The sequence below is a fragment of the Bos indicus x Bos taurus genome, chromosome X (assembly GCF_003369695.1).
Source record: "Bos indicus x Bos taurus breed Angus x Brahman F1 hybrid chromosome X, Bos_hybrid_MaternalHap_v2.0, whole genome shotgun sequence".
Taxonomy (NCBI): Eukaryota; Metazoa; Chordata; class Mammalia; order Artiodactyla; family Bovidae; genus Bos; species Bos indicus x Bos taurus.
Window position 1 is genome coordinate 68,300,371 of NC_040105.1, and position 21,540 is coordinate 68,321,910.

At 36.1% G+C, this 21,540-nt stretch overlaps 1 protein-coding gene across 2 annotated transcripts in view; it reads right to left on the minus strand.

The window, feature by feature from the left end:
* The window catches only part of ABCB7 (ATP binding cassette subfamily B member 7), a 161,533-nt gene that overhangs the window by 45,998 nt on the left and 93,995 nt on the right, over positions 1–21,540 (minus strand). For both annotated transcript variants that reach the window (XR_003509561.1, XM_027533272.1), the window contains exons 2-4: positions 17,632–17,709; positions 15,466–15,552; positions 2,287–2,406 (exon numbers count right to left, since the gene is read on the minus strand). Coding sequence is in view for 1 of the 2 variants with exons in the window: in XM_027533272.1 (XP_027389073.1) it covers positions 2,287–2,406; positions 15,466–15,552; positions 17,632–17,709 (285 nt within the window). In the remaining variant the exon portion in view is untranslated. The remainder of the gene's footprint in view (positions 1–2,286; positions 2,407–15,465; positions 15,553–17,631; positions 17,710–21,540) is intronic.

Here is a 21,540-nt window from a genome sequence, read left to right on the forward strand (position 1 = left end):
GGCCTTAGGAAGCATCACTATGAACAAAGCTAGTGGAGGTGATGGAATTCCAGTTGAGCTATTTCAAATCCTGAAAGATCATGCTGTGAAAGTGCTGCACTCAATATGCCAGCAAATTTGGAAAACTCAGCAGTGGCCACAGGACTGGAAAAGGTCAGTTTTCATTCCAATCCCAAAGAAAGGCAATGCCAAAGAATGCTCTGACTACCGCACAAACTGCACTCATCTCACACGCTAGTAAAGTAATGCTCAAAATTCTCCAAGCCAGGCTTCAGCAATACATGAACCATGAACTTCCAGATGTTCAAGCTGGTTTTAGAAAAGGCAGAAGAACCAGAGATCAAATTGCCAACATCCACTGGATCATGGAAAAAGCAAGAGTTCCAGAAAAACATCTATTTCTGCTTTATTGACTATGCCAAAGCCTTTGACTGTGTGGATCATAAGAAACTGTGGAAAATTCTGAAAGAGATGGGAATACCAGACCACCTGACCTGCCTCTTGAGAAACCTATATGCAGGCCAGGAAGCAACAGTTAGAACTGGACATGGAACAACAGACTGGTTCCACATAGGAAAAGGAGTACGTCAAGGCTGTATATTGTCACCCTGCATGTTTAACTTCTATGCAGAGTACATAATGAGAATGCTGGCCTGGAAGAAGCACAAGCTGGAATCAAGATTGCCAGGAGAAATATCAATAACCTCGGATATGTAGATGACACCACCCTTATGGCAGAAAGTGAAGACGAACTAAAAAGCCTCTAGATGAAAGTGAAAGAGGAGAGTGAAAAAGTTGGCTTAAAGCTCAACATTAAGAAAACTAAGATTGTGGCATCTGGTCCCATCACTTCATAGGAAACAGATGGGGAAACAGTGGAAACAGTGTCAGACTTTATTTTGGGGGGGCTCCAAAATCACTGCAGATGGTGACTGCAGCCATGAAATTAAGACACTTGCTCCTTGGAGGAAAAGCTATGAGAAACCTAGACAGCATATTAAACAGCAGAGACATTACTTTGCTGACATAGGTCCATCTAGTCAAAGCTATGGTATTTCCAGTAGTCATGTATGGTTGTGAGAGTTGAACCATAAAGAGGGCCAAAGAACTGATGCTTTTGAACTACTGTGCTGGAGAAGACTTGGATTCCATGGACTGCAAGGTAATCAAACCAGTCTATCCTAAATGAAACCAACCTTGAATACTCATTGAAAGGACTGATGCTGAAGCTCCAATACTTTGACCACCTACTGTGAAGAGCTGACTCATTAGAAAAGACCCTGAAATTGGAAAAGATTGAAGGCAGGAGGAGAAGGGGACCACAGAGGATGAGATGGTTGGATGGGATCACCGACTCAGTGGACATGAGTTTGAGCAAAACTCTGGGAGATAGCGAAGGACATGGAAGCCTGGCATGCTGCAGTCTTGGGGATGTAAAGAGTCAGACACGAAACAGAGACTGAACAACAAATGACTATTATTGTACCTAAAGATAACAGACTTCACTGAGTTTAAAATCTGAATTAATTGAAAAGAGTTCTTCTTAAAAACCCAGTCATTATCCTAACTTGATTCTAACTTTGCCTTATTAAAATGTTTTACTGCACAGTGATGAACTGAGGTGGCTTGCTATTGTTCATTCGCTAAGTCGTGTCCAACTCTTTGCGACCGCATGGACTGTAGCACGCCAGGGTTCCCTGTCCTTCACCATCTCATGGAGCTTGCTCAAAGTTATGTCCATTGATTGGGTGATGCCATGCAACCATCTCATCCTCTGTTTTCCCCTTCTCCTCCTGCCCTCAATCATTCCTTGCATCAAGGTCTTGTACCAAAGTTTTCCTATTTTTCTTTCCTTCCCCCCCTTCATGTCACAGTGCTGTTTATCACTTATGACTATCAATGTACCTAAAATGTCTTCATCCTCTTTTCAATTTACTAGGAACTGAGAACTAAGCTTACCAGAAATATGTATCAATAAGAGCCAAAGGACTCTGATGAGCTTCTTTTATAGTTTATTTTGCTTTGTTACATCCAATGATCCTGCATCTTACACTGGTTTCAGGAGTGAATTCCATTAAGATGAGGCTGTTATAAGTCTGATCCATAGATAAATCAAACATTATCATATAATTTTCTGCTGACTGCACAGAAGAGTTACATAAATTAGGGTCCTAAACATTGAAAATACTACTCCAAAAGTGGCTTATATCAGCCTGAGTTTCATTATTAGAAAATGTCATGATATTTCATAGCTATAGCAATAAACGAAATTCTTCTTATTCTTACCTTTGCTCCACCTAAAAATCCCAAGGAAATGGCAACTCTAGCTCGTAGATCTGGTCTGTCTTTGGGCCATACGTAAGAGAGCATTGCTTTTATGATTTTCCGAGTATCAACATCTTTTAACTGTTGGAAGAGAGAACACAGCAGAGAGTATAACATGTCATTCAAATATAAGTATAGTTTAGTAATGTAGGATTATATAAATATTTGAAGAAAATACAAAAAACATTACAAATATAACTTTTATTCTGAATCTAAGGTCAATATCCTTTAAACTGAAACTAATTCAATAGATTTGAAAAAGCTACTTATTTCTCTTTGTTTCTTACTTTAAGCTATAGCCATCCTCATATTGCCAGAAAGTTATTCGTGTACTGTACATTTATTTCTTATCTACTAAGCTATCAAAATATTATATAAAATTTTAGAAACATTTCTATACTTTCATCTTCATGGTCAAAACTTTAGGTATACACACACATACATACATACACATACACACTATATGTTTATATAAAATATTTTGGAACCCTAAATCCAAACTCATGATAGAGCAGAGTTACAGTGTTTAGTAAAGTACGAGTCTTGGGATTGACTATATAAAACAGAAGTTGGGTTAGGGTTATTTAAAAATTTCAACAAAACCATATTTTTCCAATCATACTTAATCTGACTTAAACCTACTGTACATTTTTCTTTTTCCCAAGTTCCCAAGGCAATGTTCCCATTAATAAATCTTTTTATTTTAGTTTCAGCATTTGGAAACAGAATATTCAGAATCAAAAGCACACTTTTCAAAGCCAAAATAAGATCAGTGTGTGTGTATACACACATACACACTCTCTCAAACTACTATTTTAGTTGGTGAAATAATCCCCATTTTAAAACTTGAGGTATCTACTCAATTTCTCGAAAACATATTAAAAAAGAAAAATAAGTTAATGCTCATTGTTGGTGAAAGTGTATGGAAATAGGTACTCTAATAACTGTTAATGGGAGAGTGCACTGTAATAATCTTTCCACAAAGTAATTTGATATCTGCCATTAAGCTTTGAAAATAATTCTGCCCTTTATGTCAAGAATTCTGGGAACTTAATGCTTTAAAAAAATATATGAATATTCTCCAAGATGAATCAATCTTACTTCCTGAAAATCTCTTGAATTTGTCTAGTTCTATTTCCACCACAAACGTAATCTATCACCATTTCTCACACAAACCACTGCAACAATCTCCTAATTGATCTCCTCCCATCCACTCTGCTCCTTGTCCAATTAGTTCAGCCTGCAAAGAAATATTCTCAGTTTAAAACTTTTCAATGGTATCCTATCACTCTTAGGATTAAGATCAAAGTCCATAAGATGGCTTTGGCCTGGCCCCTAGCAACCTCTTTAGTCATATCTTATACAACTGATTTCAGTGTTCATGCCACATTATACCTTTCTTTCAGCTCCCAAAATAGACTATAATCTGGCCTGCCATGGGGCCTTTGCACAATACCTTTCACTCTGTCTACAATAATCTCTTTCTCTCTCTCTGTAATACCAACTCACCCTCAACTCCTTCCAACTAGTGAAAACTGCCAGCTCATGCAGCACTTCCTCAATGAGGTCTTCTTCCTTAATCCCAGTCAGGATCCTTGGCTCTATTCTCTCACAAAACAGTATTCCTTTTCTTTCAGAGAATCCATTTCAGTTATAAACTACATATATAGCAATGTGATTACCTGATTAACTGCTCTCCTGCGAGAATGTAAATTCCACATGAGTAGTAACTTTGTGCTTTGTGCTCACTGTTGTTGTTGTTCAGTTGCTCAGTTGTGTCTGACTTTTTGTGACCCCATGGACCACAGCACACCAGGCTTCCCTGTCCTTCACTATCTCCCAGAGTTTGCTCAAACTCGTGTCCATTGACTTGATGATGCCACCCAACCATCTCATCATCTGTCACCCTCTTCTCCTCCTGCTCAGTGTTGTAACTCAATACTATATACAATGGCTGACACACAGTAGGCAGTCAGTGAATATTTATTGAATAAAGACATGAAAATTTAGCTAAAAGGATGTTTATTTCCATGCTGCTTTGATAGGGAAAAAACTGGGTTTAAACTAAACAATCACAATGGGGAATTATGTAAATAAGTCACAGTGAATGCATACAGCAAAATATAGCCATTCAGAAATATATACAGTGACACAGAAACGTGTTAAGTGAAAAAACCAGAGTACGAAATGTATTTTCAGAGGACAAAATGTTATATGTGTATGAGTTTTACACATGCATACAAGTGGGTCTGGAAAGCAATACCCTTAAAGTGTTAACATTAGTAGCTTGAGTAGATGGAATCATTGATGATTTTTTTATATTCTTTTTGCTTTCTTGTTTTCTGTAGATCACATACAATAAGAAGAAAATGTAATTCATTTTGAGAGGGAAGAGTTAGATAATTTCAAGTAGATCTGCACAGCAAAGAATCAAGGGAAACTGTCAACATAAACCCAGGACAACATATTATACAGGGCAGTTTTTATATTATAGTTATTTTATCCAAGGCTCAGTATACTATTTTTCTAGTCTATTTTATTCAGTTTATGGAGTAAATAGTAAAAGAAACAAAACTGTCCATATTTATTGAAAACAAGATTACCTTCTTGAGCTGGTTTAAATAAACTGGATTACAAAGACAGGAAATGCTGAGAGTATAATTCTTAATGCTTTATTTTATACACACATATAATCACACATATGAGCTTTCATAACTGGTAGGGTATTTTAAAAAATGGAATAAGGCTGTAATTTCAAAATTCATGTTTCAAATTGAACTATTACTAAATAAAAATAATTTAATGTTTTATAACACAACCTGGACATTTCAACCACTCTCCCATTTCACAAGTTTCATCTGTCGTATTTTTCTTGCTGGAATAATGGAAAAAAGGCCTTGTTTCCATATATATTTAGAAACACTCTTTCCTGTCAAAAACCTTCTACAACACATCTCAAAATTTCTTCAATAAGGACACAGAGAAGTTATGGCTAAGAGCAAGAAAATTATCCTAGTTGGCTTAATAGTGCATAAAATGTCACCACTTCATTCAACAAAATGGGTTCTGAAGTTGTGTAATCATGCATTATGAGTCCATTAGGCTGTAAGTACACGCCTTTCAGTTGCAGTGTAGATAATCAACTACAAAGTTTGGAAAATAATGTCTTTTTTTAAGGACAGGCCAATTCAAACAGCCATTTCAGAGGCTGAGGCACATTTTTAAAGTATTTTAAACCAACTTATTACTGCTGCACAAGAGTAAAATAAAACTGAAGGCCTTAATATAGATCCTGAAATACACCACCTTTCAAAATTACCACAGTTAATTCATACTGGACACCCAACAGTAATCTTGAAAGACAAAAGATTATCTAAGCTAAAAAAAGATTAGTCACAGCTTAGAGACCGAATCAGATATAATCTTCACATCAACTAATCTTTTCACTTCAGACTGAGCAACACAAATAACATATACACCATTTTAAGATCACATTATTAAAGAAATGTGAAAAAGGTAGGAAATGGTCAAGAATGACAAGAAATTGAATTATCTGAAAACACACCATCTGAGGTGTAATTATAGCATGGGGGAAAAACTCCAATTTTCTTAAGAAAAGAAAATTCTTTCTCAGGGTAAAAATTCCTGAAGTAATCAACGTAGTTTTTCTTTAAGCCTTGTTTACACATAAACAGAAAATATGAAATTTTATGAAATTCTTTACCTTTTCTGTTTATAATTTTCACAATAAATACAATTTAAAAGTCATTTAAAAGACATAACCATGATAACTACATATCAGACAACAAAAGTTCTCTAAAATGAACGCTAAAGAAATATCATTAAAAAGGCCTGTAAAAGTAGCAGTCAATCTGCTTTCTTACCCTGCTAATATATGCAATGTGGCCTTCCTGCCATAGCTAGATAGCCTCAAATTCAAAACACGAACCCGATATTTTAAGTCCCATTAAACTAGAAAACTACTACTATATTAGTATGAGGAATAAAAGTTTTTAGAAAGGTCTCAACTATATACTCGGAGAAGGCAATGGCAACCCACTGCAGTACTCTTGCCTGGAAAATCCCATGGGTGGAGGAGCTTGGTAGGCTACAGTCCATGAGGTCACGAAGAGTCAGATACGACTGAGCGACTTCACTTTCACTTTTCACTTTCACTTTTCACTTTCATGCATTGGAGAAGGAAATGGCAACCCACTCCAATGTTCTTGCCTGGAGAATCCAGGGACGGGGGACCCTGATGGGCTGCCGTCTATGGGGTAGCACAGAGTCAGACACGACTGAAGTGACTTAGCAGCAGCAGCAGCAACTATATACTGGAATTAGCTAGCTATAATAGAGGGAAACAATTAGATTCAGAATAAAACCACAAGAGTAACTAAAGAAGGAATTCAAACTGGCTCACTAAGATCTTTGAATGGTTAACAAAATTGTACCTATTTTTTTCCCCTAGAAAGCATTTTTGGAAGAAACGGTTTGGAGACATCAAAAAGCTGTCAAAGAAGAGATGAAAGTACGTGAAAACAAGTTAGACAAAAAGAAAACAGCAGGTGTCAGAGAAAGAAGTTTAATTAATAATAGAAACAATGTCCATAAATATTTAACTAATGAATTAACTGTTCTTAAACACATGAGGACAAGTTCTAAGAGGAAGACCTAACTGTATTCAATTTATCAACATACAGTTATCTTTAATATCTGAAAATTTTGAATACCTAAATGCTTGATTTATTAAGTTATCACAACTTTGCACAGATTTATAAATATTTACTTATTTGGTATTAATATACAGTTTAATAAGCTTCATGTGGCTGAGCAGATAAGAAAAATAATAAAAGGAATATCTACTTGTACAGAGGGAGCTGAAACTGCAATCATAGCACGGTAAGCCAAAACAAACATGAACATAACATCAGAAGCACCTGACCCAATAGGGTATAACTGGAAAGCCACAAATTGTACTGCTTATATGCAGCAGTGCTCAATTCAACAGGATGACCTGAGGGAAAGATACAGTTGCTCATAGTCATAAGTGTTGTAAGTGAATGTTCATGTGTGAAAGTCGCTCAGTCATGTCCAACTCTTTGCTACCCCATGGACTACACAGTCCATGGAAATGTCCAGGCCAGAATACTGGAATGGGTAGCCTTTCCCTTCTCTAGGGAATCTTCCCAACCCAGGGATCAAACCCAGGTCTCCTGCAATGTAGGCAGATTGTTTACCAGCTGAGCCACAAAGGAAGCCCAAGAATACTCCAGTGAGTAGACTATCCCTTCTCTAGCAGATCTTCCTGGCCCAGGAACTGAACCGGGGTCTCCTGCATTGCAGGTGGATTCTTTACCAACTGAGCTATCAGGGAAGCTCTTGTAAGTGAATACCTACAGCTAACAATCATGTAGACAGGACACAAAAAGGACAATTAAAAAAAAATTAAAACACACCTGGAGTAGCTCCCCTGGAAGAATTTTCAGATATTAAAGATAACTGTATATTGATATATTGAATACATTTTGCTTCTTAAGTCATTAACTTCTTATTTCTCACCAGATAAGGCTGTCCAGCACTGAAGCAAGAGCATTTTTTTTCTACCAAAAGTCCATTCATTTAAAGGGAGTGGAGCAATCTGGTCTTTGATAGGAAAATGAAAGAGTAAGAAAAGAGAAAATGATTTGTTGATAAAGACAGCAGAATCACTTTTTCTTCAGCTGATGAATTTATATACGAATTCTAGTTTTAGAGACATTCCTAAATTTCAATAGCAAGAAATATTCTTACAGAATCAAGGGCATTTGTTTAGAAGGAAACTAGTTAGGGTAAAACTTATGGAAAGGAAGAAAAATATACCAAAAAATTCTGGATGCTATTTGTTTTGTATAAATGTGAGTCATAGGCTGGATGTTTTCTCCATAAAAACTAATTAAGCAGAGAATTTGGAAATGCCCACAATTTTAAGGATAAGCAAACTGTCCAAAGAACTCTTTTCAATCCAAGCTAAAGATAACTAACTGCAATTAAAGGAATAATTTTAACCACTACTTCAATAATCTCAGGGATAACAGTAGCTTGATAAAAGCCAGGCAAAAGATAAGAAACTTGAGTAGATATTTCACAGAAAAAAACTAGAAAGTACATGGAAAACTTTCCCCACATTATTGGAAATATAAGTATAATGAATTTATGGGTGGAGGAGGAAGATATATTAATTGTCAGGAAAAGCTTTGCATTAATGTTACTTTCTCTACACCTTAAGGTTTGTTTTCTAGGCTCTGTTGGTCTGAAGCTGCAATGAAGAACTTATCTGGCAGTGAAAAGGCCCCAGGGAAAAAATGGCTTATTCTATGAGATGGAGTGGTACCCAAGTCAATTTAATAGTTATAATTAAAAAAAAAAACTATGAAGTTGAATTATATTCTCAATGGCCAGTCAGTGAAAACTCTATCCCAAAAGGAGGTCAATTTGAGAAATCAAATAAAGATCACAAGGCTGCTTGATGATGGATGTTATCAGAGCTGCAAAAAGCCTCTCCATGTCATCCAGGTATTCCTGTACACTGGTCTGTGTGTCAACTCATTTTAACAAGTTTGAGAGCTTACTATTCCAGTCTCTCCCCAATCTTCAATTTTTTAATATCCTAAGTTGCTATTTCACTTGATTATACCAATATTTATATCAAAGCCTGTGACTGCTCTAGTAAATGCTCATCTCTCTTTTAATACTACTAGCTTCTGACAGTATTTAATCAATGAAGATATCTTTATACTTAAAAATGAGATAATGCTTTCACTGTCAGGGATAAGAGTAGCTTGATAAAAAGCTAGGTCAAAAGATAAGAAAAAGCTGAGCAGATATCAAATGGAAAAATTTACAAAGTAGCTAGAAGACTTTTCCCACATTATTAGGGATAAAATGTCAAGGAAAATCTGGGAAGTAGCCCTTATATTAAGTTCTGCATTATTCACTTATTTATTCAGTTCAGTTTAGTAGCTCAGTTGTGTCTGACCTTTGCGACCCCATGAACTGCAGCATGCCAGGCCTCACTGTCCATCAGCAACTTCCGGAGTCCATCCAAACTCATGTCCATTGAGTTGGTGATGCCATTCAACCATCTCAACTTCTGTCATCAGGGTCTTTTCAAATGAGTCAGCTCTTTGCATGAGGTGGCCAAAGTATTGGAGTTTCAGCTTCAACATCAGTCCTTCCAATGAACACCCAGGTCTGATCTCCTTTAGGATGGACTGGATGGATCTCCTTGCAGTCCAAGGGACTCGCAAAAGTCTTCTCCAACAACACAATTCAAAAGCATCAATTCTTTGGTGCTCAGCTTTATTTATAGTTCAACTCTCACATCCATACATGACCACTGGAAAAACCATAGCCTGGACTAGATGGACCTTTGCTGGCAAAGTAATGTCTCTGATCTTTAATATGCTGTCTAGGTTGGTCATGACTTTCCTTCCAGGGAGTAAGCGTCTTTTATATTCATGGCTGCAGTCACCATCTGCAGTGATTTTGGAGCTCCCAAAAATAAAGTCAGCCACTGTTTCCCCATCTATTTGCCATGAAGTAATGGGACCAGATGCCATGATCTTAGTTTTCTGAATGTTGAGTTTTAAGCCAACTTTTTCACTCTCCTCTTTCACTTTCATCAAAAGGCTCTTTAGTTCTTCTTCACTTTCTGCCATAAGGGTGATATCATTTGCATATCTGAGGTTATTGATATTTCTCCCGGCAATCTTGATTCCAGCTTGTACTTCTTCCAGCCCAGTGTTTCTCAAGATATACTTTGCATATAAGTTAAATAAGCAGGGTGACAATATACAGCTTGACATACTCCTTTTCCTATTTGGAACCAGTTTGTTGTTCCATGTCTAGTTCTAACTGTTGCTTCCTGACCTGCATACAGGTTTCTCAAGAGGCAGGTCAGGTGGTCTGGTATTCCCATCTCCTTCAGAATTTTCCACAGTTTCTTGTGATCTGCACAGTCAAAGGCTTTGGGATAGTCATTAAAACAGAAATAAGATGATTTTATGGAACTCTGTTGCTTTTTCAATGATCCAGCAGATGTTGGCAATTTGATCTCTGGTTCCTCTGCCTTTTCTAAAATCAGCTTGAACATCTGGAAGTTCACAGTTCACGTATTGCTGAAGCCTGACTTGGAGAATTTTGAGCATTACTTTACTAGCATGTGAGATGAGTGCAACTGTATGGTAGTTTGAGCATTATTTGGCATTGCTTTTGTTTGGGATTGGAATGAAAACTGACCTTTTCCAGTTCTGTGGCCACTGCTGAGTTTTCCAAATTTGCTGGCATATTGAGTGCACCACTTCCACAGCATTATCCTTTAGGATTTGAAATAGCTCAACTGGCATTCCATCACCTCCACTAGCTTTGTTTGTAGTGATGCTTCCTAAGGTCCACTTGACTTCACATTCCAGGATATCTGGCTCTAGGTGAGTATTCACACCATCATGATTATCTGGTGTCAGGTGCCGTGTTAGGCATTACTGACAAAATGGAGGCATGGTCCCAACCCCCTCTCTGTCCCACAGGCACAGACCCGGGATGAAGGAGTTAGGCCTTGTGATTCTGACTTTTTTTTTCCTCTCCTCGGCTGAGTTGACTGAAAAGGAGTATTAAGGTGCTTATTGTTCTTGAGAGGAGCATGAGAAGGCACAAAGCCTTCTGCAGCTGTGCTCAGAGAATAATTCATAAAGTTAATCATTGACATTTGTTCAAGGACTTTTGCAAAAGAGTGTTCCAAGAGGAGCACATAAGCCACAGCTTGAGGCCATGGAAAGGTTCTGAAGCCTATTTGTGAGGAAAATATTTATGGCAAAGGCGTTTACTGAATTTAGGGCTTAGAAATAATTAAAATAGTTAGAAGTTAAAGATTTAAGGAATGTTGTAATGTTAGCATATTTTACTATAGTGTATAGAGGTTAGGAATTTTAGAGATACTAATAGCTAGAAGCCTTTTTAAGATATAGTGAGCTCAGGATGTTAGGGGCAAACAGGATTTAGAAAGATAAGAAATAAAATGAGGAATGTAGCATGAGTTACAATGTAATCACAAGTTAACTATAGGACACATAAGAAGTAGATAATAGATGGTAAAGCTGATTCCGAGAGAATCACTGAAGCAGGAACTCTGTTTGAAGGGCAACAATGATTTATGGAGATAATAAATCTGGGTGAGGGGGAACTGAAAATGTCAAACATCTGACCTAATGCTTTTGTAAAAGTATAAAAGAAAATCTTAAACTTGAAATAAATGTGCAGTCCAAGAAAATTGAGAGGCTGCATTGTTACTTGCTGACACCATCCCTCCCTTCAGGTTGAATCCCTGGCTGCTGGAGCTGGACTCTGGCAATCTGGGTTGTGAAGATCTTTTTTGTACAGTTCTTGTGTGTATTCTTGACACCTCTTCTCATACCATTTCTGTCCTTTATTGAGCCCAACTTTGCATGAAATGTTCCCTTGGTATCTCTAATTTTCTTGAAGAGATCTCTAGTCTTTCCCATTCTGTTGTTTGCCTCTATTTCTTTGCATTGATCGCTAAGAAAGGCTTTCTTATCTCTCCTTGCTATTCTTTGGAACTCTGCATTCACATGGGTATATCTTTCCTTTTCTCCTTTGCTTTTTGCTTCTCTTCTTTTTTAAGGCCTCCTCAGACAGCCATTTTGCTTTTCTGCATTTCTTTTTCTTGAGGATGCATTTATTAGTACAGGATTATCTTTCTGGAGTAGAAATGGCAACCCACTCCAGTATTCTTGCCTGGAGAATCCCATGGACAGAAGAGCCTGGCAGGCTATAGTCCACAGGGTCGCAAAGAGTCGTACATGACTGAGCATGAATGCACAGGATTATAAAAACAAATGTACTAATAGATGCTTCTTTATCTAAATATACTAGTATCTAGTATATATCTAAATATACTAATTTAGATACCTAAATTAGTATGGTGGTTTAGTTGCTAAGTCATGTCCAACTCTTGTGACCCCATGGACTGTAGCTCGCCAGGCTCCTCTGTCCATGGGATTTTCCAGGCAAGAATACTGGAGTGGATTGCCATTTCCTTCTCCAGGGGATCTTCCTGACTCAGGAACTGAACCCAGGTCTCCTGCATTGCAGGCAGATTCTTTATTGACTAAGCTATGAGGGAAGCCCCTAAATTAGTATAGGATTATCTAAATATACTAATAATCTAAATACTATCTAAATATACTAATTATCTAAATATACTAATAAGATTATCTAAATATACTAATAGATGCCTCTTTAAAAGAGGGGCATAAAAAAGTTTAAATGCAGAGGTAAAGTCCCAAAAATCCTTTAAAAATTTGAAGATTCTATTATAAAACAAGCAATTCTTTAATTCATCTATTTAAAAAAGAGGAGCTTCCAAATAGTGAAACTGCCACTCTTTTTTCACAACCCCTTTACTATAGCCACAATGGGTAAACAAATGATTTAAATGCCTTCTGAGCAGAATTATTAATGCTTATTAAAAGTTTGGAACATACAAGTACAAATGCACAGAAAGTAAAGTGATAAAAATTTCAGTTGGTTATAAGGTAAAATCTATAATTTGTAGAGTGATAAAATTTCTATATGGTACTTTAGATATTCTGCCATCTAAACTCTTAAGTTTCTGGGGACTTCCCTGGTGGTTCAGTGGTTAAGAATCCATCTGCCAATGCAGGGGATACAGGTTCAATCCCTGGTTCCACATGCTATGGCGTAACTGAGCCCGTGTGCAACAACTACTGAAGCCCTCACACCCTACAGCCCATGCTCCGCAACAAGAGAAGCCATTGCAATGAGAAGCCTATGCACCACAACTAGAGAGTAGCCACCACTTGTTGGAACCAGAGAAAGCCAGCAAGCAGCAACAAAGGGCCCATGCACCACAATGAAGACTCAGCACAGACAAAAATAAATACATAATAAATTAAAAAATAAACTGTTGAGTTTCTCAATAGCAGGGACTATGTCTTTTTCATTATTGTATCTCCAGTTACTTAACATAGTTATGCACAAGGCAGGTATTCAATAATACATACATCTAAAATGAATGAATAATAGTAGAGTATAGGACTTATAATAATCTCACATTGTAGTAACAGCAGGTAATATTTACTGAACATTTCCTGTGACAGGCACTATTCAAGAGCTTTGAATGGTGTGAATCATCCAAATTCCCTTTGCTGTGTTTATCATCCCCATTTTAAAGATGAAGAAACTGATACATACAGAGATTAAGTAACTTGCTCAAAGTCTTTCCAGTAGGAAGTGATGGAGCCAAGATTCAAATCTAGGCAGTCAGTCTCTCCAGCTCAGGCTGTTAAGTAAAACTCCATACTACCTCTTCTGACATGAGTTTGAACACGCTCTGGGAGATAGTGAAGGACAGTGGAGCCTGGCGAGCTGCAGTCTATGGGGTTGCAGAGTCAGACACAACCTAGTGACTGATCAACAATAATAACACTGCCTCTTTTCTGGTGTGACTTCATGCTTTATTGTTCTCTGATTACTTTTAGCTAATGAGGCTGAAGTAACACAAAGAGGGCAGGGAACAAAGGAAAAAGAGACCAAATATAAAGATTTACAATGAGTTTTGCTTTGCTTTTACTTTCTTGGAGAATAAAGAATCTATCTTGAAGTCTACATTGCTTGAGTCTAAGAGACATGACTTTTCCTGCATTATTATAGATAATGCTTATATATATATATATATATAGATATATATAGATAGATAGATAATGCTTTTCCTGCATTATTCAACATATTTTTGATATGTTTAGAGCATTACTTATAAACTATCCTTAAGAGGCCTTGCTGACAATCTTGAAAGCTGACAGACTGATGCAAACAATATGGTGTCATGCCATATCCATATATCAATAATATATATTAAACAAATTTCAGTATTTATTTTATTTTTTAAAATTCTAAATGGCATTGAAACATGTATAATATCATATGTGAAACGAATCGCCAGTCCACGTTCAATGCATGATACAGGATGCTCAGGGCTGGTGCACTGGGATGACTGGGATGACCCAGAGGGATAATATGGGGAGGGAGGTGGGAGGGGGTTCAGGATGGGGAACACGTGTACACCCGTGGTGGATTCATGTTGATGTATGGCAAAACCAATACAATTAGCCTCCAATTAAATAAATTTATATTAAAAAAAATGACAATCAGGACAAATGTTAATATGCAAAAATGGGAAAGAAACATGAATGTGATGTGTTTTAAATTCTGTGAGAGAAGCTACATGGGGGATTAAAGAAACAGGGAGAAAAGCACCAGAAAGGTTTTCTTACCAATCACCTCCCACCAATAAAATACTAAAATTTATTTACTTCTCTGAAATTTAGAGAGCGTTTTTACATAAAATTTGTTCACTTGCCACTAACCCTGAAAATATCATTTCTGCTTAAGAGATACCATGTATATACTGGTTGGGTCAAGTTAGAGAAGAAAATAAAGGCAAACTTAGAGAAAGAAGGTCAGACGGAGAATTGTATAACAGTATTCCAATGACAGTTCCACTCACTTAGAAAAAGTGTAGTGCACTTTCAATCTTTTGATTTCAGTGAACTTACTGTTTAATCTTGTCTGTATAATGATAATGATAAAGAACATGGATAATTAAATAAATGGATGGTGTAAATGGAGTATTTTCCATGAAGCTAGGGGAAATTCTAGAATCTTTCTAAACCAAGAATATAGAAGGGAAAATGTTATCATTAACACACACACACACACAACTTGTAAGAGCTAAACATAATTTATCTCATAAGGATAGATGATAATAACATATAACCTCAACAAATACTACTTAAAATAAAGACTAAAATGTTTAGTTTGGTAACTAACTTTTTTATTTTTTAGTCAATCATGACATTTTTTGTCTTAAGCCTGAGAAAAACTCATCTACATAACCATATGGTTTTATATTAGAAAATCTGCAGTTACATGAGTCAATCAAAATATTCTGGAACATAATAATTATATATATATATATATATATATATATATATATATGTATATGATTATAGCTATCTTCCAATCAGCTATAAGAATTTTAAGGTACTTGTTATTGTCTCTTACCCCTTCTTTCGGGTCTGTGTGGAGTCCTCCTCCTGCATGACCATGCCAACATGTCCTCTTTTCTATCAGTGGCCATGCCTGGAGAGCCTAGTTGAAGATAATACCAAGCCATCCATTAGCTATTAAAGAATCTCAGATCTTTAAAAATTTGACTTAGGCAGTCTAATCTGATGAATGTCCCCCCAAAAAATTCAGAGGCGTAGCTTTGAGCCTAGCATAGCTAAGTAAAATACCTTCATAATAAGCTTACAGATACACTTACACAAAGAATATTGAGATATAACAAATTACTCATACAGAAGTTACTTTCTCTAGTTTTTGAAATTAATATTTAAAAGATTTAACTTGTAATGTACTTCTATTTGATTTATACCAGCTTTCTTATTATCATTTGCTACTAAGTACTGTGTAATCCTTAACTCTTATCACTGGCAAGTATATAATAAAGTTAATTAACTGTATCCCACGTGCTTTCCATGTGTATAACATTTTTGCTTTATAATTCAATATAGTTGATTCTTTATAACTCATTTTTATTATTCTGACTTGCATATATATATATATATATATATATATATATATATATATATATATATATATAGAAACAAAGTATCTTTAACCACATCACAGTCTATCTTATGTTACAGTAATTTGTATAAATCTTTTGTTTTTACTCCTACGTGGTAAATTTCTTAAGACTATGGACATTCTCTCATATCCTTGTATCTCCTATGGCCCATACCACCATACCACGCATCTGTGTCTTGCAGATGTGCTTGTTGAATTAGTTTATAAAACAAACCTATCTACAAATTTCTCAACTAGTCTTGAAAATATCCAAACATCTTACCTTTTATAATTTTTTAAAAAGCCCTAGATTACTTATCAGTCTAAAAAAATTTTTAATCATTTGGAAAATATACAATAGTTGAAAAGATAGTAAAGATTAAACTTTTTAAAATTTTAGGCTTGCTAATTTGAAAGTGTTTCCTCAAAAAATACTTAATGAAGTACACAGATATAATAATGCTTCTTCAGTAGCCATAATAATAATTAGTGAACAAAGGCATAGTTCTTTACAATCACAACTGTGTATCAATACTGAATCCTAAGAGTATCAGCTCAGGGCCAAGCTATGAAAGTGGAATTACAGAAATCAAAAGTACCTTCTTGTTCTCATCAGTTGAGACCCAAAAAATAATTGCCATAAATGGGTCACTGATTTTTGGATCAACAATCGTAAAGCATTTTTAAAGGAAAAACATCAAAAAGTAATATTTACTGTGACAATGTCATTTTGTGACTTTTTTTTCCCTTTAAAAGGCTAATAAGCTATATCAAGGGGTCTGGTAAATAACTCACAAGATAATGAGGTCATCAACAAAGCAAAATATTTTATATATTTATAAAATAAAAATAAATAGTAGTGTCTAAACAATGAGAAGATCAAGCACATTCTCTCTTAACTTAAAACTTTAATAATGGAAAACCTAATTCATATCTACAGCTTCTGCATAAATCAGAACAATGCCTTGTACCTTAATGGGAAATAACTGTTAAACAGAAAGAAAAAATAAAGGAAGTACTACTCAGGAGCTAGACTGTCTTCTAATTTTCTTGTCTTTCTATCTTAAGAGATTTATTTGTCTCATTTTAAAGCACTGAGAATTTTTAAAGGTGTCTTTCACTTACATTAGCAATGAAAATCAACCCTCATTAACATGTAAACTCAGCATTACCTATCCCACGGACTCTAATAAGCTTAGAGTCCCTTGATATTCTGCTATGTGAACATCTTCTAAGGTAAAAAGAAACTTTACTCACTTAAAAAATGTACAGCATTCCATACATCACATACAAATTACCAGGATAAATTTAAGCATCAACAAGCTGCCATTACATTTATAAAAGTTTTCTAAAAGCGTTACTCTTGTTGGCATTGATCTCGAAAGATTCAAATATATCTCTCCAGGGGTAGAAAAATATCAGGATTTCTTTCTCCATTTCCAGTAGCAGAAATATATCTTGTTATTCATCTTGCCAGTATTTAGAAAAAAAATGAAAAGGAAAATTATTTGAAAAATATGTAATATAAATTAGAAAATGCTCAAAGGGCTTACACATTTTTCCTAGCTATATGTAGAAGAAATGTCTGCTTCATCTTACCCTTGTAGCATCTAATAACTCTCTTGAATTGTCTTTTCCTAGTCTCCGCCATGTAGTATGTCTTAATAACTCTGAGATCTGCAGAAGAGAATAAAAAAAGAGGTCAGAAATTTCAGAGTGGACAGTTAATATTCAAATATTTCTTTTATAGCCCAGGTGCTGTGCTGTGCTTAGTCACTTAGTCATGTCCAACTCTTTATGACCCCAAGGACTGTAGCCTACCAGGCTCCTCTGTCCATGAGGATTACTGTTCATAAACATGCATAAACTAAAACCATAGCCAATATGAGAAAGATGCTTCTAACACATATCTAAAATGGCAAAAAATATGTGGTCCAGATATAAAGTAAATTATATTACCCATTAAAAGTATCAAACTGTACTTTCCATTTGCCCTCTTTCTCCCTAGGTTTCTCTTTGTTTCTGAAAGCCTCTGAAGTCTTCAACCCCATTTCTTAAATGGTTTCTCTGCCCTTATCAAACACTCCTCCCTTTACTGAACTTTATTATGTGCTCCTTCTTTAGTCTTAATTCTGAATGCTAAATTTACATAATGGTCATATGATCAGTTTTGTTAAGGTTTATAACCAGGTGATAGACTCTTGGGCCAATCTGTTGTGTTGATAATACTCCAAAAGTGGAGTTGAAAGAAAGCAGAAAAAAATAGACATCTCTAAAACGGACATGAAAGTGAAAGTGAAAAGAAAGTGAAGTCGCTCAGTCATGTCCTACTCATTGCGACCCCATGGACTGTAGCCTACCAGGCTCCTCTGTCCATGGGATTTTCCAGGCAAAAGTGCTGGAGTGGATTGCTATTTCCTTCTCCAGGGGATCTTCCCGACCCAGAAATTGAACCCGGGTCCCCCGCATTGCAGGCAGATCTTTACTGTCTGAGCCACCAGGGAAGCCCCAAATGGACATACATCCTTCTAAAATGCACCATCAATTTAGTGAAGAAAAATTTGCATCTTAGGTTAAGAATCTCCCAAAAAGCAGGTAATACGTGGGCTTTCCCTAAGCTACAAATGAGTTGTAGAAATGATTAATGTTTTCATATAAAAGTCAATGCTGTACACTGCAAAAGAGCAAAAATTAAATCAACCAAAAAAACAACCTCCATACACACACAAAAAAGCTAATCAAATTATTGAGAAAATTAGTTGCTTTCTAGAATGTAACCAGTAGGAGCAGTTTCTGTTTGTGTCTACTTGTAAATAGGGACTTCCCAGGTGGTGCAGTGGTAAAGAATCTGCCTGCCAATGCAGGAGATGCAAAAGAAAAGGTTCAACCCCTGGGTCAGGAAGATCCGCTGGAGGGCATGGCTACCCACTCCAATATTCTTGCCTGGAAAATCCACAGACAGAGCAGCCTGGCAGGCTACAGTCTGGGGGGTCGCAAAGAGTCGGACACAACTGAGCATATACTTGTAAATATATAGGCATTCCCTAAATTATAAAAATTTCAAAAATACTAATAGCTATTTGCACTGTCTTGCCAAGCCCAAGCTCCTACAACATGCGATGCACCCTTAAATCTGTACAAGACTTCTATTGTGAATGATGCCTTTCTGGTGCTTATGTCAATTGTTCTCCTTACAGCTTTTTACCATGCTAAGACCTCAAACAAGCTTTACTCCCTCACTGTCCTATTTTTCATAACCCCCCAGTTCAAGTAACTATAAATCAAGTAAGATATCGCACATGTTTACACATGCATATACAATTTAATCTTCTTTGCCTTTCAAAATTTGCCCTGTTATCTCATGGTGACTATCTATCTTCTTTATTCTCTCTCAAAACACTGCCTCTATATTGTCAATAAGCAAAAGATAAATGTTGCTGATACACTCAAATTAACAACAAAAACATACTTTCTAAAGTGACATTAGTCAAAATAAAGACAATTTACCATAAAATCTACGTAAGCCCCTGAAAGTACCCATAAAACCCCTTCAAATTTTCTAGCTATCTATCCTTCTCTAATCAAACCATATTTCCCTTATGCATCAGGATTCAATGTAAATACTTTCTAAATGTCCATATTCACAAAGAACTTCATACTAAAACAGCATTGTAAAATTATGAACTATTTCAGGCATATAAAAAGCTCGGAAAAGAATGAATACAATATGTATTCACTACCCCACCTAAGAAATAACAGATAAAAAGAAAGACCTTGACATGTTCCTCTACAATGTCATCTCTTTCCTGATCCCCAGAGAAAATCATTTAAAACATCTTTCATTGCAAAAGCAAAAACAACAGTCACATAATGTGTTAACTCCTTTTGAGGGCTAGTCCCATCACTATTTAAAATATAATCTCTACAAAAAAAATGCTCTGATTTCCAAACAGACTTACAAACACTTCTGAAACAATGTATTTGTAAGTTAGGGATTACCTCTACTATTAAAAGGACTTCCCTGGTGGCTCAGATGGTTAAGCATCTGTCTACAATGTGGGAGACTCGGGTTTGATCCCTGGGTTGGGACGATCCCCTGGAGAAGGAAATGGCAATCCACTCCAGTTCTATTGTCTGGAAAATCCCATGGACAGAGGAGCCTGGTAGGCTACAGTCCATGGGGTCGCAATGAGTCAGACACAACTGAGTAACTTCACTTTCACTTTCTACTATTAAAATGCTGGAGAAAAGAGTTTATAGCAAAAAAAATTACTTAAAAATGGAGAAGGCGAGAGAGGGGACATATGTATACCTATGTCTGATTCAGGTTGATGTTTGGCAGAAACCAACACAATTCTGTAAAAGCAATTATCCTTCAATTACAAATTAAATAAATCTTTTAAAAAGTCAAAAAATGAAGAAGGGCAACAAGAGAAAACAAGATGATTAATTCTTTAAAACTTGATTAGAAAATTAGAGGGTTGAACTAGATGCTCTAAGGTCCCTTTTAACTCTAAAATTCTGTGATTTTTATGGAATAAAATGATAATGCTGCAGTTATTAACTGAATTTTAAAAAGCTTAACTAGGATTATACTTATTTCTTCAACAAATCTAGCATCTGATTTTATTTATAACCCCACCCCTCAAAAGATACACACAAAAATAAACCATATATTACTGAAAATAATAGTCATGACCAATGTACACAGATACTATACAAATGCAGTATACTGGAAATAACAATCTGCCAGTCTGATTGAAGAGGCAGACAGGTTAAAACACTGGAGAGTCATGCTTATTTTACCTAAAAAAGAAGAAATTCTGGCAGAGCCTAAAAGTCAAAGATTCTGTGGCATCCAAGCATAATAATGTATGCTCTCATTTTGATCAGCACTATTTGTCCACTAATTAATATAAATATTAATCTTTGACAGTTGCATAGGCACAATATTTTACTATGTGTAGACGTTCAATTATTACTTACAAAAATATTATCAACACTAAAACCATCAACCTAGTAGACAGAACTACCTCCATGTAATGAGACTAAGACTCAAGCAAGCAAACCTATCTCAATTACATTTTTCCTTTAAGATAAAAATTACATTTTACTAAAAAATAATCCTATTGGGCTTCCCTGGTGGCTCAGTGGTAAAGAATCCCCCTGCCAATGCAGGAGACACAGGTTCAATCCCTGATCTGGAAAGATACCACAGCCGTGAAGCATCTAAGCCCGGGCACCACAACTACTGAGCCTGTGCTCTAGAGCCTGAGAGCCACAACTACTGAGCCCCTGCTCTAGAGGTCACCATGCCACAACTACTGAAACCCACTCGCCCTAGAGAACAAGCTGTGCAAGAGAAAAGCCACTTCAATGAGAAGCTTGTGCTCCACAACTAGAGAGTATCCCCTGCTCACTGCAACTAGAGAAAAGCCAATGCAGCAATGGAGACCCACCACGGTGAAAAAATAAATTAATTAATTAAACCAAAAAATAATCCTATTA